Here is a 24,705-nt window from a genome sequence, read left to right on the forward strand (position 1 = left end):
TTTGGTAGCATGAGCGAAGGATGCTTTTGTTGCGAAATAGGAAGCCGATTGTAGATTTAATTTTGGATTGGAGATGCTTAATGTGAGTCTGGAAGGAGAGTTTACAGTCTAACCAGACACCTAGGTATTTGTAGTTGTCCACATATTCTAAGTCAGAACCGTCCAGAGTAGTGATGCTAGACGGGCGGGCAGGTGCGGGCAGTGATCAGTTGAAGAGCATGCATTTCATTTTACTTGCATTTAAGAGCAGTTGGAGGCCACAGAAGGAGAGTTGTATGGCATTGAAGCTCGTCTGGAGGTTAGTTAACACAGTGTCCAAAGAAGGGCCAGAAGAATCACCAGCAGCAAGAGCGACATCATTGATGTATACAGAGAAAAGAGTTGGCCCGAGAATTGAACCCTGTGGCACCCCATAGAGACTGCCAGAGGTCTGGACAACAGGCCCTCCGATTTGACACATGGAACTCTATCTGAGAAGTTGGTGAACCAGGCGAAGCAGTCATTTAAGAAACCAAGGCTGTTGAGTCTGCCGATAAGAATGTGGTGACTGACAGAGTCGAAAGCCTTGGCCAGGTCGATGAATACGGCTGCACAGTATTGTATTTTATCGATGGCGGCTATGATATTGTTTAGGATCTTGAGCGTGCTGAGGTGCACCCATGACCAGCTCGGAAACCAGATTGCATAGCGGAGAAGGTACGGTGGGATTCGAAATTTTCGGTGATCTGTTTCTTAACTTGGCTTTCAAAGACCTTAGAAAGGCAGGGTAGGATAGATATAGGTCTGTAACAGTTTGGGTCTAGAGTGTCACCCCCTTTGAAGAGGGGGATGACCGAGGCAGCTTTCCAATTTCGGCAGATCATTTTAGAAAGAGAGGGTCCAGATTGTCTAGCCCAGCTGATTTGTAGAGGTCCAGATTCATGCTATCTGGATTTCGGTGAAGGAGAAATGGGGGAGGCTTGGGCAAGTTGCTGTGGGGGGTGCAGAGCTGTTGACTGGGGTAGGGGTAGCCAGGTGGAAAGCATGGCCAGCCGTAGAAAAATGCTTATTGAAATTCTCAATCATCACAGATTTATCGGTGGTGACAGTGTTTCCAAGCCTCAGTGCAGTGGGCAGCTGGGAGGAGGTGCTCTTATTCTCCATGGACTTTACAGTGTCCCAGAACTTTTTGGAGTTTGTGCTACAGGATGAACATTTCTGCTTGGAAAAGCTAGCCTTAGCTTTCCTAACTGCCTGTGTATATTGGTTCCTAACTTCCCTGAAAAGTTGCATATCGCAGGGGCTATTCGATGCTAATGCAGTACGCCACGGCTACACCGTTTATTTAGGTTCAGTCAGGGGTTCTGTCTTTTGGCGAAGATTTGTAACCACTTACCAGCAAACTAGATTTGGTATTTGTATGTGATCGAACAAAGCCTTTTGCTGGTTGCTTTACCTTATATGGAAGCTGACCTGCTTGATGACATAGTAAATTCAAAGTTTAACAACATAATTCGGTGATATAACCAGTCCATTACTTTTATTGTGACCCTCATATTGGTACCACAGATACTGATAACTTTCCCTTTTGTATGTGGCTCTGTCAAATATTAAAATGGTGAGACCACTGAGGTATAATAAGAACGGGTGAGACTACTTGTGTCCCCTCAATGAAGTAACCACCCTTGCCTCCTCCATGACAATGATTTGTTCCCATTTCTATTGCAATGCGCTTGGTTTACGTTGACCTATTCATCCTGGTAATTCGTAGGGGTTCACCTGATGCAATTGAAATACCCGATGACATAGTTTCTGAAAATGTATTGGTTTTGGTTAATACTAAGCTATTGTCCATGTCACACAAATTATTTTTATGCTGTATTTTCACACTCAGACTTATGGAATAGAATCTCTACAAGAAAGTATTTATTTATCGGTTGCTGATTGGAATGTTCATCAACAATGTTTATTGTTTAAATACAAAGGAATATGGTACATTCTTAGGAAATGCAAGTTGTACAAAACACACCTTATTCATAGGATGAAAATATGCATAAACCAGTGTGTATTTACAAAACAATTAGCAAATCTATTACTTACTTTATCTAAAATATGTTTGTTTGATGCAATGCTATACACTCGTGTGTGTGTGTGTGCGTGTGTATGCATGTGTGTGTGCGTTTGTGCGTGTGTATTCAAGCCTTTGTGACCATCTCCACACTCCCTCTCAGAATATCATTAGAAACCAGTTCCTTTCATCTCAATCAATCCCTCTACCATTTTCCTCTTACTCTGCCGTTCTCTGCAGGACATAAATAGCCAGGTGACTCCCCAGCCGATCAGTAAGCCGGTGATACCAAGCACCACGGGCACCCACACAGGCATGGAGGAGTCACACTGGGCCACAGGGCTTGGGGTGGTGGTGCCAGGGTTTGGGACAGGTGCGGTGGGGGTTACAGGTGGGCTCGGGAGGCTATTGACCTTAGTGAAGATGAAGGGTTGATCCTAAAGGAGAGAGCAAATGTCAGATTAAGGGAAACTAACATGAGAATAGATCTTGTTCTGCTACATTGTAAGAAGTAGCTTTCAGTCGGTGATATGACTGCTGCTCAACCAACACACTCAACAACCCACACGCACTGTCGAGTCAGCCAACGCAACGACTGACTTACTGATTGCCATTTCAGCAAACACCTGACCAAAGTGTTCCATAATAAAGGTTGTGTTAATGTTAACATACCTCAAAAGGACAGTTGATTTTGGTGCGGTCGTATGTGAAGTTGTTGTAGACCTGCTTCCTGCCCACCGGCTCCAACTGTAAAAACAAAATATTACCGCTGTCAGGCCACAAACCTACATAAACATGAAATATGAGGGCCATAGCGCATGTCTTGTAACCTACATAAACACAAAATACTATGTTCATAGCTCATGTGTTGTAACCTTTTTTATTTTTATTTATTTCACCTTTATTTAACCTGGTTAGCTATTTGAGAACAAGTTCTCATTTACAACTGCGACCTGGCCAAGATAAAGCAAAGCAGTGCGACACAAACAACAACACAGAGTTACACATGGAATAAACAAGCGTACAGTCAATAACATAATAGAAAAAAAAGAAGGTCTATATACAGTGTGTGCAAATGGCGTGAGGTGGTAAGGCAATAAATAGGCCATAGTAGCGAAGTAAATACAGTTTAGCAAATTAACACTGGAGTGATAGATGAACAGATGATGAAGAAGAAATACTGGTGTGCAAAAGAGCAGAAAAGTAAATAAAAACAATATGGGGATGAGGTAGGTAGATTGGGTGGGCTATTTACAGATGGGCTATGTACAGCTGCAGAGATCGGTTAGCTGCTCAGACACCTGATGTTTAAAGTTAATGAGGGAAATATAAGTCTCCAGCTTCAGCAATTTTTGCAATTCATTCCAGTCATTGGCAGCAGAGAACTGGAAGGAAAGGCGGCCAAAGGAGGTGTTGGCTTTGGGGACGACCAGTGAGATATACCTGCTGGAGCGCATGCTACGGGTGGGTGTTGTTATCGTGACCAGTGAGCTGAGATAAGGCGGAGCTTTACCTAGCATAGACTTATAGATGACCTGGAGCCACTGGGTCTGGCGACGAATATGTAGTGAGGGCCAGCCGACTAGAGCATACAGGTCGCAGTGGTGGGTGGTATAAGGGGCTTTGGTGACAAAACGGATGGCACTGTCATAGACTGCATCCAGTTTGCTGAGTAGAGTATTGGAAGCTATTTTGTAAATGACATCGCCGAAGTCGAGGATCGGTAGGATAGTCAGTTTTACGAGGGTATGTTTGGCGGCATGAGTGAAGGAGGCTTTGTTGCAAAATAGGAAGCTGATTTTAGATTTAATTTTGGATTGGAGATGTTTAATATGAGTCTGGAAAGAGAGTTTACAGTCTAGCCAGACACCTAGGTATTTGTAGTTGTCCACATATTCTAAGTCAGAACCGTCCAGAGTAGTGATGCTAGTCGGGCGGGCGGGTGCGGGCAGCGAACGGTTGAAAAGCATGCATTAACATGAAATACTATGGCCATAGCTCATGTGTTGTAAACTACATAAACACGAAATACTATGGCCATAGCTCATGTGCTGTAACCTACATAAACACGAAATACTATGGCCATAGCTCATGTGTTGTAACCTACATAAACATGAAATACTATGGCCATAGCTCATGTGTTGTGAATTATGTCTCAGAGTGAACTCTATGCAGCCTGGTCCCAGATCTGTGGGTGCTGTCTTGACAATGACAGTGCCTTGTTAGTTCATGTAATTGTTGTTGATACTTTAGTGGCTGAATGCTACAAAGTCCTAAAATGTAACTGGGTAAGATTGAAATTCCGTTTATGCTTTACAAAACAATCAACCCGCAACATTATTTTTCTGCCCAGTTAGCGGGTAGATTTGCTTTTAGCCAAATCCTTTTAGAGCAAGCCAAATAATTTCATGTTTTGAAAAGTTATCCTAGATCAGGATTCATTGTTTGAATGTAAGATGCCATTTCATTTCGTATAATTACACAAAATCTGATTAGTTCTATACCTGATATTAGTGTACATTCCCTTTCTTGTTGTAAGTGCCCTTTTTAATGTCACACACTTCCTTCTCCTTTTTCATTCCCCCACAAACAGATCTGGGACTGGACTACTCTCTAAGTGAATGTCCTCACCATGTTGTTCCAGAGAGCGATGGCCATCTCAGCGTGTGCTCGCTCACTGATGTGGAAACAGTCCACCGAGAAGAAACTCAAGTCAGGCTTCCCATCCTGTGGAGACAAGAGAACAGTGTCAATGTGTGTGTGTGTGTCTGTGCTTGCACGTACGTGTGTGTATGTGTGCGTGTGTGTGTGCAGTTAAACCACACTCACCCCAATGAAAGGGACGAAAGCGTTTCGGAAGTAGGGTTGTACGACGACAGTGAAGTCCTCTCGCCCATCATAGTGCCCCCCAGAGACCAGTCGCTCAGTCTTCATCTGGACAGAAGCACAGAGAGAGTAGAGAGAACAAAGAGAGAATGTTAAGTATTGTAGAGTAATGTTGGATTGATTTGATCACATTGAATGCCTATATCTTTACCTGTAGAACTCTTGTATCTGTGAGTAACACAGTTTACTCCACACATTGGAACATTGGCAAAGACCTTCCATACCAGTAACACATGACAATTCATTATAGAGTTAAAATCCCAGTTGTTCAGAATGGTAGTTCAGACCCAGTTGAAGCTGCTGACGGGAGGACGGCTCATAATAAGTGCTGGAACGGAGTAAATGGAATGACATCAAACACAAGGAAACCATGTGTTTGATGTATTTAAGACCATTCCACTCCAGCCATTACCAGTTCTGTCTTACTATCCAGGTCTGTACCCAAACTATTCGAGCTTCTACTTTTAAAAATCAACCTTTCCAGAAACAAGTCTCTCACCATTGCCACTTGCTATAGACCACCCTCTGCCTCCAGCTGTGCCCTGGATACCATATGTGAATTGATTGCCCCCCATCTATCTTCAGAGCTCGTGCTGCTAGGTGACCTAAATTGGGACATGCTTAACACCCCAGCCATCCTACAATCTAAGCTTGATGCCCTCAATCTCACACAAATTATCAATAAACCCACCAGGTACAACCCCAAATCCGTAAACACGGGCACCCTCATAGATATCATCCTAACCAACTTGCCCTCCAAATACACCTCTGCTGTTTTCAACCAAGATCTCAGTGATCACTGCCTCATCCGTAATGGGTCTGCGGTCAAACCACTACCCCTCATCACTGTCAAACGCTCCCGAAAACACTTCAGCGAGCAGGCCTTTCTAATCGACCTGGCCCGGGTATCCTGGAAGGATTTGGACCTCATCCCGTCAGTAGAGGATGCCTGGTTATTCTTTAAAAGTGCCTTCCTCACTATCTTAAATAAGCATGCCCCATTCAAAAAATGTAGAACCAGGAACAGATATAGCCCTTTGTTCTCTCCAGACCTGACTGCCCTTGACCAGCACAAAAACATCCTGTGGCGTACTGCATTAGCATCGAATAGCCCCTGTGATATGCAACTTTTCAGGGAAGTTAGGAACCAATATACACAGGCAGTTAGGAAAGCTAAGGCTAGCTTTTTCAAGCAGAAATGTTCATCCTGTAGCACAATCTCCAAAAAGTTCTGGGACACTGTAAAGTCCATGGAGAATAAGAGCACCTCCTCCCAGCTGCCCACTGCACTGAGGCTAGGAAACACTGTCACCACTGGTAAATCTGATAATTGAGAATTTCAATAAGCATTTTTCTACGGCTGGCCATGCTTTCCACCTGGCTACCCCTACCCCGGTCAATAGCCCTGCACCCCCCACAGCAACTTGCCCAAGTCTCCCCCATTTCTCCTTCACCCAAATCCAGATAGCTGATGTTCTGAAAGAGCTGCAAAATCTGGACCCCTACAAATCAGCCAGGCTAGACAATCTGGACCCTCTCTTTCTAAAATTATCTGCCAAAATTGTTGCAACCCCTACTGCTAGCCTGTTCAACCTCTTTCGTATCGTCTGAGATTCCCAAAGATTGGAAAGCTGCCGCGGTCATCCCCCTCTTCAAAGGGGGAGACACTCTAGACCCAAACTGCTATAGACCTATATCTATCCTACCCTGCTTTTCTAAGGTCTTCGAAAGCCAAGTTAAACAGATTACCGACCATCTGGAATCCCACCGTACCTTCTCAAAATCAAATCAAATGTATTTATATAGCCCTTCTTACATCAGCTGATATCTCAAAGTGCTGTACAGAAACCCAGCCAAACAGCAAGCAATGCAGGTGTAGAAGCACGGTGGCTACGAAAAACTCCCTAGAAAGGCCAAAACCTAGGAAGAAACCTAAAGAGGAACCAGGCTATGAGGGGTGGCCAGTCCTCTTCTGGCTGTGCCGGGTGGAGATTATAACAGAACATGGCCAAGATGTTCAAATGTTCATAAATGACCAGCATGGTCAAATAATAATAATCACAGTGGTTGTCGAGGATGCAACAAGTCAGCACCTCAAGAGTAAATGTCAGTTGACTTTTCATAGCCGATCATTGAGAGTATCTCTACCGCTCCTGCTGTCTCTAGAGAGTTGAAAACAGCAGGTCTGGGACAGGTAGCACGTCCGGTGAACAGTGCAATCTGGTTTCCGAGCTGGTCATGTGTGCACCTCAGCCACGCTGAAGGTCTTAAACGATATCATAACCGCCATCGATAAGAGACATTACTGTGCAGCTGTATTCATCAACCTGGCCAAGGCTTTCGACTCTGTCAATCACCACATTCTCATTGACAGACTCAACAGCCTTGGTTTCTCAAATGACTGCCTCGCCTGGTTCACTAACTACATCTCTGATAGAGTTCAGTGTGTCAAATCGGAGGGGGGCCTGGTGTCCAGATCTCTGGCAGTCTCGATGGGGGTGCCCCAGGGGTCATTTCTCGGGCCGACTCTCTTCTCTGTATACACCAATGATGTCGCTCTTGCTGCTGGTGATTCTCTGATCCAACTCTACGCAGACAACACCATTCTGTATACCTCTGGCCCTTCTTTGGACACTGTGTTAACTAACCTCCAGACAAGCTTCAATGCCATGCAACTCTCCTTCCGTGGCCTCCAACTGCTCTTAAATGCAAGTAAAACTAAATGCATGCTATTCAACCGATCGCTGCCCGGACCTGCCCGCCCGTCCAGCATCACTACTCTGGACGGTTCTAACTTAGAATATGTGGACAAGTACAAATACCTAGGTGTCTGGTTAGACTGTAAACTCTCCTTCCAGACTCACATTAAGCATCTCCAATCCAAAATTAAATCTACAATCGGCTTCCTATTTCGCAATAAAGCATTCTTCGCTCATGCTGCCAAACATACCCTCGTAAAACTGACCATCCTACCGATCCTCGACTTTGGCGATGTCATTTACAAAATAGCCTCCAACACTACTCAACAAATTGGATGCAGTCTATCACAGTGCCATCCATTTTGTCACCAAAGCCCCATATACTTCCCACCACTGCGACCTGTACGCTCTCGTTGGCTGGCCCTCGCTTCCCTTATCCTACCTCATTTGCACACACTGTATATAGACTTTTTCTACTGTATTATTGATTGTATGTTTGTTTATTCCATGTGTAACTCTGTGTTGTTGTATGTGTCGAACTGCTTTGCTTTATCTTGGCCAGGTTGCATATATATATATATATATATATATATATATATATATATATTTTTTTATGAGCCCGTCCTCCCCAATTAAGGTGCCACCAACCTCCTGTGTTCAGACCCTGTTCTGCCCTTACCTGGTATTCCTGGTTGATCCGATTAACCTCTGTAAGCTCAGGAGAGTTCTCTTCAGGGTTGAAAAAGCAGGGGCAAGCATTTCTGTGCATAACAAAGACACTTGAATGGAAAACATTCACTAACGCTGTGAATATACACATTCTACAGGCATATGATGCAGTGGGTGTAGCTACCGTCTTCGTAGGGAAATGGGGAGTTTTCATACAAACCTCTGCATGAGGGTGCAGACCAGAGCATCCTTAGTCACTCTCCTCAATGGATCCATCTCCAGAACCTCGACAACATTAACCATTACCCTCGGTACCTTAGAGAGAGATGGAGGGAGATGGCATGATATTTGCTTTAAGATCTTAAAATTCTGAAAATGATTCTGAAAACCAAGCCTTCCATCACTAACCTCTTTGTACAGCATGTCCAAGCTCAACATCAGATTCTCACTGTAGTTCTTGGGTGTAAGGTTGTTCTGTGTAAAGTAGAGCATAAATAACACTTTTTTTAACACTAGTTTTGGATACTACCACTATTAAAATTATAATAATTGTCCACTGTATGTTTGACTTAAAGATAAGAATACATACCTGGTCCATGCAATAATCACAAAGATCTCTGGCGCCAACGAATAAGGTCACTAGCTTCCAATCCTGTTCAAAATGCACCTTCTGTGTGCGTGTAAAGAGGGAGACAATGACAAGAGAGACATAGTGTAGCTATAGATGATCATACACTCATAATACAACAATATGTCATTATTCTTAGAAACTGAGTCCAGTATAACTATTCAACATAGATAGAGTCATGGAAGAGGCTTGCATCCCAAACGGCACCCTGTCCCCTATGTAGTGCACTACTATTGACCAGGGCCCATAGAGCTAGTAGTGCACTATGTAGGGAATAGGTACCAATGGGACATAGACCAGTCTCACCTCGTCATCTTTCATGGCCTTGATGAGAGCTTGGACTTGGGCTGGGATCTCACTAGAAGAGACAAAGAAACGTTTGTTAAAACATAGTGTTTATTATGCCTTTGTTCAAATGAGAAGACAGGACAGGAGAAACTGATGGGGGGGTGATGATACTTAAAAAGGATGGTACTTAAAAAAGAGGATTGGAAATGGTGTTACTGAAGAAAGAGGACAGTGAGTGGATGAGGGCACAGAGAGGTCTAAACGTATCTCTCTACTCACAAGGCCTTGGCTCCAGGCACCGCCATGTTGAAGCCACTATTCTGCAGGAAGCCCTGACCCTTGGAGAAGCCATAGAGGGAAGGGTTGAATTTCTTCAGGATGTCTGGGAGAGAGAGAGAGAGAGAGGAAAACGTAGAGATGGAAAATAAGCAGACGTTTCATTATCAAATGTTCCATTTTAGCTTTATTACAGAGAGAGCACTGCCAGCTGGATGAACCATGTTTCCTCTATGCAAGGAGGCTGCACTCCAGAGGAATGTTATGAGATCATATGCTGAGACTGCCATCTTGTGGATGTATCTGTAAATGCTGAAAATCTACTGTCACAAAATCATTTGCACTGGGTATTCATTCACAGGAGGTTGCTAAGGGGAGAACAGCTCTTAATAATGTCCAGAACGGAGCAAATGGAATGGCATCAAACACCTCGAGACCATGTATTTGATACCATTCCACTAATTCCGCTCCAGTCATTAACATGAGCCCGTTCTCCCCAATTAAGGTGCCACCAACCTCCTATGTATTCATTGCAGCCTTTCTCCAACAATGTTACAGAAATAGTCATATGTGAAGTTATGGCTCATTTGGATAATTTTAATGGACAGATAAGATGAGCCAATAGGATGAGAGAGACAAGAGAAAATAGTGACTCACTTGGTAGTGTGGTGACAGTGTCCAAGGCCTGATCTCCTCCGATGCTGCAAAAATACACACACATTTAGTCCATTTCACTGTTGACCAGTGTCCAAGGCCTGATCTCCTCCGATGCTGCAAAAATACACACACATTTAGTCCATTTCACTGTTGACCAGTGTCCAAGGCCTGATCTCCTCCGATGCTGCAAAAATACACACACATTTAGTCCATTTCACTGTTGACCAGTGTCCAAGGCCTGATCTCCTCCGATGCTGCAAAAATACACACACATTTAGTCCATTTCACTGTTGACCAGTGTCCAAGGCCTGATCTCAGATGCTGAAGAAATACACACACACATTTAGTCCATTTCCCTGTTGACCAGTGTCAGTATCAATGTGCTCTGCAAGTGGTCCATAACATGTATGCTGTGCATTTGGACTATGTTGGTGCATGATTTATTACAGAATGTATGTACAGTATTTTGAGTCTCATAGCAAAGGGTCTGAATACTTATGTAAATAAGGTTTTTCTGTTTTATTTTTTATATATTTGACAAAATGTCTAAAAACCTGTTTTTGCTTTGTCATTATGGGGATTTATGTGTGTAGATTTATGAGGGGGGAAAAAACAATTTAATCCATTTTAGAATATGCCTGTATCATAACAACATTTGGAAAAAGTCAAGGGGTCTGAATACTTTCCGAATACACTGTACCTCCATGACACTCCTTTATACTGCGTGTTGAGCTGCAACACGTTCTTTGCCTTGGCTCCAACTGCTGCCTGCAAACAGATGACAACAAAGGCACATGAACAACCCACCATGTAAAGAATATGTCCTCTCAGCACAACGGATAATATAAAAGTCTGGCAGGCAAGTTTTGTTCTACACGCACACATGCACGGATGCAGGCACATGCACACACACACTTACAGTGTTTGAGTCTCCCAGTGCTGCCACCACCTTGATGTCTCCTGGTCGCAGCTTATGAACTGGGGACAGAGGCACAGATTTATCAATAAACACAAATACACTCCACTTCCCATAGTCCATAATGTTACAACATAGTTATCATACACTGCTATCATTTGTTGGGATTGGACACCTATCTCAGACGTGTAGTGGGATTGGACACCTATCTCAGACGTGTAGTGGGATTGGACACCTATCTCAGACGTGTAGTGGGATTGGACACCTATCTCAGACGTGTAGTGGGATTGGACACCTATCTCAGACGTAGTGTCTATGTATAGAGGCTGCTGTCTTATACATAGACTTGAAATCACTAGTCACTTTAATAATGTTTACATATCTTGCATTACTCATCTCATATGTATATACTGTATTCTATACTATTCTAATGTATCTTAGTCTATGCCGCTATGACATTGCTCGTCCATATATTTATATATTCTTAATAACATTCCTTTACTTTGTGTGTATTGGGTATATGTTGTGAAATTGTTAGATATTACTTGTTACATACAGTTGAAGTAGGAAGTTTACATACACCTTAGCCAAATACATTTCAAATCCGTTTTTCCACAATTCCTGACATTTAATCCTAGTACAAATTCCCTGTCTTAGGTCAGGTAGGATCACCACTTTATTTTAAGAATGTGAAATGTCAGAATAATAGTAGAGAGAATTATTTATTTCAGCTTTTATTTCTTTCATCACATTCCCAGTGGGTCAGAAGTTTACATACACTCAATTTGTATTTCGTAGAATTGCCTGTAAATTATTTAACTTGGGTCAAACGTTTCGGGCAGCCTTCCACAAGCTTCCCACAATAAGTTGGGTGAATTTTGGCCCATTCCTCCTGACAGAGCTGGTGTAACTGTCAGGTTTGTAGGTCTCCTTGCTCGCACACACTTTTTCAGTTCTGACCACAATTTCTCTACAGGATTGAGGTCAGGGCTTTGTGATGGCCACTCCAATGCCTTGACTTTGTTGTCCTTAAGCCATTTTGCCACAACTTTGTAAGTATGCTTGGGGTCATTGTCCATTTGGAAGAACCATTTGCGACCAAGCTTTAACTTCCTGACTGATGTCTTGAGATGTTGCTTCAATATATCCACATCATTTTCCATCCTCATGACGCCATCTATTTTGTGAAGTGCACCAGTCCCTCCTGCAACAAAGCACCCCCACAACATGATGCTGCCACCCTCGTGCTTCATGGTTGGGATGGTGTTCTTCAGCTTGCAAGCCTCCCCCTTTTTCCTTCAAACATAACGATGGTCATTATGGCCAAACAGTTCTATTTTTGTTTCATCAGACCAGAGGACCTTTCTCCAAAAAGTACGATCTTTGCCCCCATGTGCAGTTGCAAACCATAGTCTGGCTTTTTTATGGCGGTTTTGGAGCAGTGGCTTCTTCCTTGCTGAGTGGCCATTCAGGTTATGTCAATATAGGACTCGTTTTACTGTGGATATAGATACTTTTGTACCCGTTTCCTCCAGCATCTTCACAAAGTCCTTTGCTGTTATTCTGGGATTGATTTGCACTTTTCGCACCAAAGTACATTCATCTCTAGGAGACAGAACGAGTCTCCTACCTGAGCGGTATGACGGCTGCATGGTCCCATGGTGTTTATACTTGCGTACTATTGTTTGTACAGATGAACGTGGTACCTTCAGGCGTTTGGAAATTGCTCCCAAGGATGAACCAGACTTGTGGAGGTCTACAATTTTTTTTTCTGAGGTCTTGGCTGATTTCTTTTGATTTTCCCATGATGTCAAGCAAAGAGGCGCTGAGTTTGAAGGTAGGCTTGAAATACATCCACAGCCACAACCTTCAATTGACTCAAATTATGTCAATTAGCCTATCAGAAGCTTCTAAAGCCATGACATAATTTTCTGGAATTTTCCAAGTTGTTTAAAGGCACAGTCAACTTAGAGTATGTAAACTTCTGACCCACTGGAATTGTGAAACAGTGAATTATAATTGAAATAATCTGTCTTTAAACAATTGTTGGAAAAATTACTTGTGTCATGCACAAAGTAGATGTCCTAACCGACTTGCCAAAACTATAGTTTGTTAACAAGAAATTTGTGGAGTGGTTGAAAAACGATTTTTAATGACTCCAACCTAAGTGTATGTAAACTTCCGACATCAACTGTATTACTGCACAAACATTTCGCTAAACCCGCAATAACATCTGCTAAGCACGTGTAGGTGACCAATACAATTTGATTGGTCTGGTAAGGGGGTTGGACAAATGTCATGCAACCAGGTTATTGGCCTTCCCTTAGCTATGCACTTCCTCTTATGAAACCTTGTCATCTCTTAACACACTCACTCTCACCTGATGTAGGCACAGAGGTGGATGGCGCCAGGGCCACACAAGAGAAGTCACTTCCCCAGTTCTGGGACAGACAGACAGACAGACAGACAGACAGACAGACAGACAGACAGACAGACAGACAGACAGACAGACAGACAGACAGACAGACAGACAGACAGACAGACAGACAGACAGACAGACAGACAGACAGACAGACAGACAGACAGACAGACAGACAGACAGACAGATCAAAGTGAGACAGTATTTTAACACATTTCCTTCATCAATGCCACCATACCTAAATTAATGATGAACACAGTTCTTTAATAACAGCTGTCATTATCTATTATCACTTGAAAGTATTAGCCTGGTCCACCTTATCAACACATGTTTTACTAGAAGTCACAAAGATTTGAACCTGGGTGGGTGGCCTACCGTGATTGGTGGAGGTGTTGGGGCAGGTTCCTCATAGGTGTAATTGCTGTTGACATAGGTCCGCACGAATGGTGAGGTCTTGGGGGAAGACAGAGAGCCATTTGCATAAGCTAAACATATAGTACTATCAACACTTTATATTCATTAACTGGCATATGTTCTTATCGTACTCTTCTCTGTAAAATCTCATAAGAGTGACCAAAATATAGTCAGTTAATGGCATGAAGTGATGTGAAGACGACACAGTACTTCTGTAGTTGCTACAATTGTAAACATGTGGAGCCATACGACTGTACCTTTGAGGGGCATTTCACAGGGATACCATCATCAAAGTACAGTTTGACAGTCTTGTTGCCCAGAGGCTCCAGCTAAGGGAACACAAGAGCAAGAATAATGATTTACTAACATCTCAGTGAATTCAAAAGAACTGGGGTGATGCTATGATATCCTGGATATCAACTGAATATGCCGTTTGTGTCCCTTAAAGACAAAACACAGTATTCTGCTTTGGGTAGTAACAGTCAGAGCCATATATACAGTATATACACACACATACATCTATATATATATAGCCCTTCACCCTCCATGAACTCCCAGTCTCACCTCATTGTGGATGAATATACACTGCTCAAAAAATTAAAGGGAACACTTAAACAACCCAATGTAACTCCAAGTCAATCACACTTCTGTGAAATCAAACTGTCCACTTAGGAAGCAACACTGATTGACAATAAATTTCACATGCTGTTGTGCAAATGGAATAGACAACAGGTGGAAATTATAGGCAATTAGCAAGACACCCCCAATAAAGGAGTGGTTCTGCCGGTGGGGACCACAGACCACTTCTCAGTTCCTATGCTTCCTGGCTGATGTTTTGGTCACTTTTGAATGCTGGCGGTGCTTTCACTCTAGTGCTTTCACTCTAGTGGTAGCATGAGACGGAGTCTACAACCCACACAAGTGGCTCAGGTAGTGCAGCACATCCAGGATGGCACATCAATGCGAGCTGTGGCAAGCAGGTTTGCTGTGTCTGTCAGCGTAGTGTCCAGAGCATGGAGGCGCTACCAGGAGACAGGCCAGTACATCAGGAGACGTGGAGGAGGCCGTAGGAGAGCAACAACCCAGCAGCAGGACCGCTACCTCCGCCTTTGTGCAAGGAGGAGCAGGAGAAGCACTGCCAGAGCCCTGCAAAAGGACCTCCAGCAGGCCACAAATGTGCATGTGTCTGCTCAAGCGGTCAGAAACAGACTCCATGAGGGTGGTATGAGGGCCCGACGTCCACAGGTGGGGGTTGTGCTTACAGCCCAACACCGTGCAGGACGTTTGGCATTTGCCAGAGAACACCAAGATTGGCAAATTCGCCACTGGCGCCCTGTGCTCTTCACAGATGAAAGCAGGTTCACACTGAGCACGTGACAGACGTGACAGAGTCTGGAGACGCCGTGGAGAACGTTCTGCTGCCTGCAACATCCTCCAGCATGACCGGTTTGGCGGTGGGTCAGTCATGGTGTGGGGTGGCATTTCTTTGGGGGGCCGCACAGCCCTCCATGTGCTCGCCAGAGGTAGCCTGACTGCCATTAGGTACCGAGATGAGATCCTCAGACCCCTTGTGAGACCATATGCTGGTGCGGTTGGCCCTGGGTTCCTCCTAATGCAAGACAATGCTAGACCTCATGTGGCTGGAGTGTGTCAGCAGTTCCTGCAAGAGGAAGGCATTGATGCTATGGACTGGCCCGCCCGTTCCCCAGACCTGAATCCAATTGAGCACATCTGGGACATCATGTCTCGCTCTATCCACCAACGCCACGTTGCACCAGACTGTCCAGGAGTTGGCGGATGCTTTAGTCCAGGTCTGGGAGGAGATCCCTCAGGAGACTATCCGCCACCTCATCAGGAGCATACCCAGGCATTGTAGGGAGGTCATACAGGCACGTGGAGGCCACACACACTACTGAGCCTCATTTTGACTTGTTTGAAGGACATTACATCAAAGTTGGATCAGCCTGTAGTGTGGTTTTCCACTTTAATTTTGAGTGTGACTCCAAATCCAGACCTCCATGGGTTGATAAATTGGATTTCCATTGATTATTTTTGTGTGATTTTGTTGTTAGCACATTCAACTATGTAAAGAAAAAAGTATTTAATAAGATTATTTCTTTCATTCAGATCTAGGATGTGTTGTTTAAGTGTTCCCTTTATTTTTTTGAGCAGTATATACACACACACACACACACACACACACACACACACACACACACACACACACACACACACACATACATACATACATACATACATACATACATACATACATACATACATACATACATACATACATACATACATACATACATACATACATACATACATACATACATACATACATACATACACACACATTTCTACCGTTCAAAAGTTTGGGGTCACTTAGAAATGTCCTTGTCTAGAAGGACATTATATATATATACACACACATACTGTACATATATGACATGTCACATGTATTTATGACATGTCAGGCTCTATATAATCTATAGATGGATATATTGTGACAGTGTTATTGAGTCTCACCATGCTATTCCAGAGAGCGCGGGCTATCAGAGTATGGGTCTTCTGACTGAGATGGAAGCAGTCAGGACTGAAGTAAGTACGGTCTGGACGTCCATCCTGTGGGTGAGACAGAGGGGACAGTTTGAGTGTGTGTGTGTGTGTGTGTGTGTGTGTGTGTGTGTGTGTGTGTGTGTGTGTGTGTGTGTGTGTGTGTGTGTGTGTGTGTGTGTGGCACCATGAAAGGGCATTGGAATCACACAGATTGATCAGATAATCTATTGTTGATTCACAGTCAAGAGGAGTGACAATGCAGTGTGCCTAACCTCTGTCTGGGGAACAATGACGTCTCGTAGGAAAGGCTGCAGGACCACCGTGAAGTTGTTATGAGTGTCGTACCGTCCTGACTCCACAAGCTCATGCAGTCCACGCTGAAAGAGGTTAGTTTGTTTTTGTTATTGGTAATTAATCATCACGCACTATAGTATTTACCATAGAGTCAAGTATAATATTGTGGTCCCACATGCACTGCAGAATTAGTCTTTGCCATACCTGATAATCTCGGTTCAGACCATTGAGTTGACGAAGTGCTTCAGAACCCTCCTTTGGCGAGATGACACAGGGACACAGAATACTGAAGGAGAGACACAAGATCAGGTGTTATTGATCTTCATTTCAGAGATCAGGTGTTATTGATCTTCATTTCAGAGATCAGGTGTTATTGAACTTCATTTCAGAGATCAGGTGTTATTGAATTTCATTTCAGAGATCAGGTGTTATTGATCTTCATTTCAGAGATCAGGTGTTATTGATCTTCATTTCAGAGATCAGGTGTTATTGATCTTCATTTCAGAGATCAGGTGTTATTGATCTTCATTTCAGAGATCAGGTGTTATTGATCTTCATTTCAGAGATCAGGTGTTATTGATCTTCATTTCAGAGATCAGGTGTTATTGATCTTCATTTCAGAGATCAGGTGTTATTGATCTTCATTTCAAAGATCAGGTGTTATTGATCTTCATTTCAGAGATGAGGTGTTATTGATCTTCATTTCAGAGATCAGGTGTTATTGATCTTCATTTCAGAGATCAGGTGTTATCAATCTTCATTTCAGAGATCAGGTGTTATTGATCTTCATTTCAGAGATCAGGTGTTATTGATTTAGATTTCAGAGATCAGGTGTTATTGATCTTCATTTCAGAGATCAGGTGTTATTGATTTAGATTTCAGAGATCCATTGGCACATTTCCCTGCATATGGCAAACATATGAAAGTGGTGGCTTGATGAGGAGGATTATAGATAGGCTGCATGTAGATTCAAAGTGTGCACTTGCACATTCCCCATCATGGATTTTACAATGGTGAAAACTCCTGCCAGCAAATGCTCTAGTTAGATTCTCCACCTGCAGGGACGGACACTTACTTGACAAGCCAGGTAGGGCACTTGAGATCTGCATTTAAGTCTGTGTGCATCTGTCTCAGGACAGGGATGTAGAGTGGCTCCACCAGATTGACCAGGGCTCTAGGGACCTTGGGGGGGGGGGGACAGAGAGAGAGACAGAAAGTTTTTAAAATTGAAGAAAGTAATTTAAAACAGAGGAAAGCTTGTGCTATCTGATCTATAAATGTAAGAAGGTGGAAAAGGGACAAATTCAGAGAAAAAACAGTGACACGCCTACAGCTCCTACCTGTTTATGAAGGTAATCCAGAGACTCACGAATGTGTCGCACATAGTTCTCAGTGGAGTAAAACAGCTGTGGGACAATAACAGGTAGTGACAGTCAGAGCAATGGAACATGCACATCCAGTGCAGTATCACTGCAGACAGAGTTGTTAGAGGTCACGATACAGAATGGTGTCGCATTGTATTGTAACGTATACACATCGTATTGGTACTCACAGAGCTGTAGCAGTAGTCACACATGTCATTGCCTCCAATGAACAAAGTGATCACTTTCCAGTCTTCTTGGAAATTAACTAGCTGTGTAAGAGGACATGTTCAGATAATATGAACTTGTGTATTATATCAATCTATGTGTGGTAGATAGTGGTGTTAAGTACTTAAGTAAAAATACTTTAAAGTACTACTTAAATCGTTTTTTGGGGTATCTGTACTTTACTTGACTATTTATTTAACTTTTATTTCACTACATTCCTAAAGAAAATAATGTGCTTTTTACTCTATACATTTTGCCTGACACCCAAAATTACTCATTACAATGTTGAATGCTTAGGAGGACAGGAAAATGGTCCAATTCACGCACTTATCAAGAGAACGTGGTCATCCCAACTACCTCTGATCTGGCAGACTCACGAAACACAAATGCATTGTTTGTAAATCATGTTTGAGTGTTGCAATGTACCCCTGGGTATCCGTAAATTTAAAAAACAAGAAAATGTATTTATACTTTTACTTTTGCTTTCGATACTTAAGTATATTTTAGTAATTACATTTACTTTTGAAGTATATTTAGAACCAAATACTTTTAGACTTTTACTCAAGTAGTATTTTACTGGGTGACTTTCACTTTTACTTGAGTACATTTCTATTAAGGTATGTATACTTTTACTCAAGTATGATAATTGGGTACTTTTTCCACCAAGATTCAAATATAATTCAGGATAGTCTCTAACCGAGTCATTCTTCATCCTGGCAACCAATGCTCGCACTTGTTCTGGAATGTCTCTTCAAAACAAACACAGACAATCCAACATCACCATTCAGCAAATAAAAACTATTTAGTATAAAACCTATTCAGTACATATTCCGTAAAAACCTATTCAGTAAAACATAGTCAGTCAGTGAGATAGGTATGTCTGGATAGAAAATGATCAAATGGACGGGTGATGAGACTTACTTGGCTTTTCCCCCGGCCACAGCCTGGTTGAGGAAGGCCTGAGGGGTGTGCTCTTTGCCTTTGCCCACTGAGAAGCCGGTCAGGGAGGGGTTAAACTCACGCAGGATATCTGAGCAGCAACACAAAAGAAAACGACACATCAGTCCAACCTGGACACATTGATCTGGGTAGCCCACATTGAACCACCAAAACCAGAAGCCATGGACTACAGGCAACATCCGCACTGAGATAAAGGGTAGAGCTGCCGCTTTCAAGGAGCGGGACTCTAACCCGGAAGCCTATAAGAAATCCCGCTATGCCCTCCGACGAACCATCAAACAGGCAAAGTGTCAATACAGGACTAAGATCAAATTGTATTCCACCGGCTCTGACGCTCGTCCCGATGTGGCAGGGCTTGCAAACTATTACAGACTACAAAGCACAGCCACGAGCTGCCCAGTGACATGAACCTACTAGACGAGCTAAATTACTTCTATGCTTGCTTCGAGGCAAGTAACACTGAAACATGCATGAGAGCACCAGCCGTTCCGGATGACTATGTGATCACGCTCTCCGTAGCCGATGTAAGTAAGACCTTTCAACAGGTCAACATTCACAAGGCCGCAGGGCCAGACGGATTACCAGGGCGTGTACTCCGAGCATGCGCTGACCAACTGGCAAGTGTCTTCACTGACATTTTCAACCTGTCCCTGACTGAGTTTGTAATACCAACATGTTTCAAGCAGACCACCATAGTCCCTGTGCCCAAGAACACTAAGGTAACCTGCCTAAATGACTACCGACCCGTAACACTCACGTCTGTAGCCATGAAGTGCTTTGAAAGGCTGGTCAGAGGAAGGCAATAAAAATTGTCCAAGACTCCAGCCACCCTAGTCATAGACTGTTCTCTCTGCTACCGCACGGCAAGCGGTACCGGAACGCCAAGTCGAGGTCCAAAAGGCTTCTTAACAGCTTCTACCCCCAAGCCATAAGACACCTGAACAGCTAATCAAAGGGCTGCCCAGACCCCTCTTTTACGCTGCTGCTACTCTCTGTTAATCTCTGCTAATCTATGCATAGTCACTTTACCTACATGTACAGTACATATTAACACAATTACCTCAACTAACCGTGCCCCCGCACATTGACTCTGTACCGGTTCCCCCCGTATATAGCCTCGCTTGTTATTTTAATGCTGCTGTTTAATTATTTGTTACTTTTATTTAAAAAAAATGTACTTAACACTTATTTTTATTTATTTTTCTTAACTTCTTAAAAGCATGTTTGGTTAAGGGCTTGTAAGTAAGCATTTCACTATAAGATCTACACCTGTTGTATTCGGCGCATGTGACAAATAAAATGTGATTTGATTTGATAATGATACACATAGGAGAACGGTATTTTTCTTACTTAATGTACATGTGTAAATGTAAATTCCAGCATTTTATCAATATTGTGGCTACATTTTGGTAACATTTTGGCAACAATTTGGCAACATGAGCAGCCTGATAACTAAAACAAGATGACTGCGTTAAAAGAAAAGGAGACTCACTGGGAAGAGTGGTGACAGTGGTGAGGTTCTCGTCTCCACCGACACTGAGAAACACAAAGACAGAATATAGACTAGTTAGGGATGCCAACCATATAGATTAGTGTTCACCTCTCCCAGGTAACACACAGCACAGAAAGATGAACTGACATTGACACTCCACTCTGTACTATTGTTTTATAACAGGGGTGATAAGGACCCACCTCCATGATAAACCCCGGTACTGCGTAGTAACATCCAGTAAGTTGTTAACACTGGATCCCGATCCGACACCATTGCCCGCCTGCCGACCAGTCAAAGAGAGTGTTATAGAGATATCAATAACATGAGTTTAATAATACAGATAGAAATCGCATGTGATAAGTGACAGCCCTACAACTGTGTAATGTAGATTAGCTCACAGTATATAAAGTAACTCAATCATGTACTACTACAGATAAAAGGTAAACAAGGAGTAGGTGACTTACTGTCAGAGAGTCTCCCACTGCAGCTACGACTTTGATGTCGCCAGGCCGAAGAGCGTGAACTGTGAACGCATAGAAGATGGATCAGGTGATGAGAATGGCGTAAGGCAAACTTTATCCAGGTAGCCCTATCAGAAACCTGTTGACACCTACCTGTCCTTTCTCGAAAAGTTTAATGTTCCATAACTCAGTAAGATCAGGGTACACTGCCTCTATTTCAACAAATAACTCTAAAAGCTGTATACTGTATATTGAGAGGATTCATCTTACCTGAGGTGGGTGGGGAGTTGGAAGGGCTATGGTCCTCGCAGGGCATATGAGTGCCCATGATCTGATGACAAGACACAAAGAGAACATCCAGAGTCATTACCATGTATAATGTGTACACAGACACCACAGTGTGCAGGGCATAGTACATCAGCCGTGATCAACAGGCCTGACAACAATAACTCACAGGGTCGAGAAGAGGAGAGAGCTCATTGGTGTGATCTGAGGGAGAGTTCATCTCTGTTCTCAAGAAAGGCCGGTCCTATGGGAGAGAGGGGGGAGATAGAAAGAGTGAGACAGAAAGAGATAAAGAGAGACAGCGAGGAGGACAGATGAATGTAGAGAGGGTGGAAGATGAGGATCAGAAGGGTTAAATCATATCATTGAATGGGTGGTTCGAGCCCTGAATGCTGATTGGCTGACAGCTGTGTTATATCAGACGGGTATGACAAAACATGTATTTTTACTGCTCTAATTATGTATGTAAACAGTTTATAATAGCAATAAGGCACCCCGGGGGTTGGTGATATATGGCCAATATACCACGGCTAAGGGCTGTGTCCAGGCACTCCGCGTAGCGCCTAAGAACAGCCCTTAGCAGTGGTATATTGGCCAAATACCACACCCCCTCGGCCTTATTGCTTAATCATACTATATTGTGTGTTGAGACGTTCATCTAGAGTAACTCGCTGTAATGGGAATATTTAAGATGAATAAAGTTCCTATTCAATTTAGAGTGATCAACACAATGTTTAGCATATTTGGAATTTCTGTAATACACATACTTGCCAGGGTTCTATTTGTAAAACTCAAGGTGCAGGTTGATGGTCATTAGACTTGTTATGGATTATTGTCATATCTGATGATAGTGGTTGACGCCAGACTGGAGGTACAAGGACCAAGGACACACTGATTATTCAGTGTTGTATCGATGGCATTCTATGAACACTTTATGATTCTGTAGCAGCTGACAAAGTCACTGTCTCTCAGGCTGGTGTTCATAGAACATCAGATTTGGATACAAAGGGCCTGTCTCCAAGAGGCCAGTTAGACATTTTCCCTGCATGTGTCTCCCTGTTACGACGTATAATAAACCGGATAGATTTTTGATTGACTTGACCAATGACTGATCTCCTTTTTGTTCACCTGGAAATTCCTATTACAGTATATGAGTGTAAACCTGAGTGTATGTACATTCTATTCTATTAATCCCACAAATGTACGGTATTTAACCTATTTCAGGACTGGGTTCAAATAGTATTTGTTTTCTTTCAAATACCTTAGCTGCAGTTCATTGAGCTTGTCTGGTCCAATGGAACCAATGCATCCTCCCCAAGTGCAAACCCCGCTCATCTGGCAGTCCAGACAGGCCCAGTTAAACGCTGAAAGTATTTGAAAGAAAAACAACCCCAGGTCAGGTATGAGTTGGAGGCTTGTCGCACTCTCTCACCTCACTGGGGCATGGCACCGAGGTGATCATATCATTGTTCTTCATGTTCTGCTGGCCTATGGTGGGCTGCAGCTGAAAAACAGAATAAAAAAAAAACAGAGTCAATTCTCCATTGTTTGCCTCGACTAGGACTGAGAGCAGAGACAATGCCACAGTGTGTTAGCAGCATGGGTAGTATATGGTGTGACTCACCAAGTTGGCCCACATCTGTACGGCTAGTTTGTCTGTGTGTAATGCACCCGCTCTGGGGGCAGCGCTCTGTACATAGATGAACATTTGTGTTACACACACACACACACACACACACACACACACACACACACACACACACACACACACACACACACACACACACACACACACACACACACACACACATCAATAACAATTCAGCTCTGCATCACACAGTGAGAGAGTCACAATGTATAAAAAATTGGGGGAAGCTTCAATGGCTTGTCACTCACTATAAAGGAGGCTGGGTCTGCTGTGATGAAGGGGATATCCTGCAGTAGGACGGTGAAGTCATCTTTGTTGCTGTACCACTGCTTCTCCACCAGGTGTCTGTCAAGGGACTCCTACTGACCACCATGAAAAAGAGTTAGTAAAGAATTAACTATATACAATACACCTATTTAACTGAAATGTTGGTCCACTAAATCCACAGCAAGGAGAGATGAGTGTGCAACTTTATTTTTCACTTGTATAGTCCCCTGTACTACAACCTCTTCTGTTCATATGTTGTTTATTCTATTTTGCAGTATGTCCTGTAAGGAGTTTTTATGATACCATTTTTTTTGGTTGAAATCAGACAATAAAATGCAATCTAATCTTATCTTATCTTATTTATATGGGGACAACAATATAAACAGGACATAGGTCAGGGATCGTCAACTAGATTCAGCCGCGGGACGATTTTTTTATAAGAGGATGGTCGGTGGGCCAGAACATCGTTATAAATCATTTGTAGACTGCAATTTGATCGCAAGAATCACAAACAGATATAATATTTGACAATAACATGATCATTTCAATCCTTGCTTACATTTGTATATGATCACGTGTCTCTCTATTATGCGTGGGAATACTTTGGAACAGATTTCCAAAATCAAATTAACTGGTAGGTTTTTTTTGTCTATCAATTGGGGGGGGGGGGGGGGGGGGGGGGAAATAAAACCACAGTGGGGCCAAATTCGGGGGCCAAACACGGGCCGCCAGTTGGGGAACCCTGACATAGATGTTGGGGAGATCACATTGATGTAAGTTATTGATGTTAGACATTGATAATGTAAAACATAGATGTAAGACATTGATGGTGTAAGAAATTGACGGTGTAAGAAATTGATGGTGTAAGACATTGATGATGTAAAACATAGACGTAAGAAATTGACGGTGTAAGAAATTGACGGTGTAAGACATTGATGATGTAAGACTGATGATGTAAAACATAGATGTAAGACATTGACGACGCAAGACATTGAACCTGCAGGACTTGAGTGAGCATGGCCCTCAGCAGTCTGAGTTCCCATTCATGTCTTTCCTCCATACATTGACAAATCCTGTCAATAGACATAAGCAATCAAACCAAACATCTACCAGCTAGTCCCTATAGATTCACAGAATCGTTTAAAAATCCAGAAAATCTAATCTAATTATATTCGTTATGTACACAGTTTACAGCAGGTATAAAAGGTGCAGTGAAATGCTTGTGTGCTAGCACCCTCAACATAACAG

At 42.9% G+C, this 24,705-nt stretch overlaps 1 protein-coding gene across 2 annotated transcripts in view; it reads right to left on the minus strand.

The window, feature by feature from the left end:
• Positions 1-1,904: 1,904 nt before the first annotated feature.
• LOC106608185 (phospholipase B1, membrane-associated) overlaps positions 1,905-24,705 on the minus strand; it is a 28,801-nt gene continuing 6,000 nt past the window's right edge. For both annotated transcript variants that reach the window (XM_014205983.3, XM_014205982.3), the window contains exons 10-42: positions 24,455-24,530; positions 23,439-23,549; positions 23,167-23,232; positions 22,975-23,046; positions 21,712-21,786; positions 21,528-21,588; positions 21,261-21,319; positions 20,997-21,076; positions 20,797-20,840; positions 19,266-19,374; positions 19,042-19,093; positions 18,308-18,388; positions 18,096-18,161; positions 17,831-17,937; positions 16,960-17,041; positions 16,734-16,838; positions 16,432-16,527; positions 14,157-14,228; positions 13,861-13,938; positions 13,447-13,507; positions 11,070-11,128; positions 10,851-10,918; positions 10,151-10,194; positions 9,497-9,599; positions 9,236-9,287; positions 8,891-8,971; positions 8,710-8,775; positions 8,522-8,616; positions 8,312-8,393; positions 4,877-4,981; positions 4,679-4,774; positions 2,720-2,794; positions 1,905-2,484 (exon numbers count right to left, since the gene is read on the minus strand). In XM_014205983.3, coding sequence (XP_014061458.1) covers positions 2,218-2,484; positions 2,720-2,794; positions 4,679-4,774; positions 4,877-4,981; positions 8,312-8,393; positions 8,522-8,616; positions 8,710-8,775; positions 8,891-8,971; positions 9,236-9,287; positions 9,497-9,599; positions 10,151-10,194; positions 10,851-10,918; positions 11,070-11,128; positions 13,447-13,507; positions 13,861-13,938; positions 14,157-14,228; positions 16,432-16,527; positions 16,734-16,838; positions 16,960-17,041; positions 17,831-17,937; positions 18,096-18,161; positions 18,308-18,388; positions 19,042-19,093; positions 19,266-19,374; positions 20,797-20,840; positions 20,997-21,076; positions 21,261-21,319; positions 21,528-21,588; positions 21,712-21,786; positions 22,975-23,046; positions 23,167-23,232; positions 23,439-23,549; positions 24,455-24,530 — 2,746 coding nt within the window. In that variant the 3' untranslated portion in view covers positions 1,905-2,217. The remainder of the gene's footprint in view (positions 2,485-2,719; positions 2,795-4,678; positions 4,775-4,876; positions 4,982-8,311; positions 8,394-8,521; positions 8,617-8,709; positions 8,776-8,890; positions 8,972-9,235; positions 9,288-9,496; positions 9,600-10,150; positions 10,195-10,850; positions 10,919-11,069; positions 11,129-13,446; positions 13,508-13,860; positions 13,939-14,156; positions 14,229-16,431; positions 16,528-16,733; positions 16,839-16,959; positions 17,042-17,830; positions 17,938-18,095; positions 18,162-18,307; positions 18,389-19,041; positions 19,094-19,265; positions 19,375-20,796; positions 20,841-20,996; positions 21,077-21,260; positions 21,320-21,527; positions 21,589-21,711; positions 21,787-22,974; positions 23,047-23,166; positions 23,233-23,438; positions 23,550-24,454; positions 24,531-24,705) is intronic.

The sequence above is a fragment of the Salmo salar genome, chromosome 06, assembly GCF_965601325.2.
Source record: "Salmo salar chromosome 06, fSalSal1, whole genome shotgun sequence".
NCBI classification, from domain to species: domain Eukaryota; kingdom Metazoa; phylum Chordata; class Actinopteri; order Salmoniformes; family Salmonidae; genus Salmo; species Salmo salar.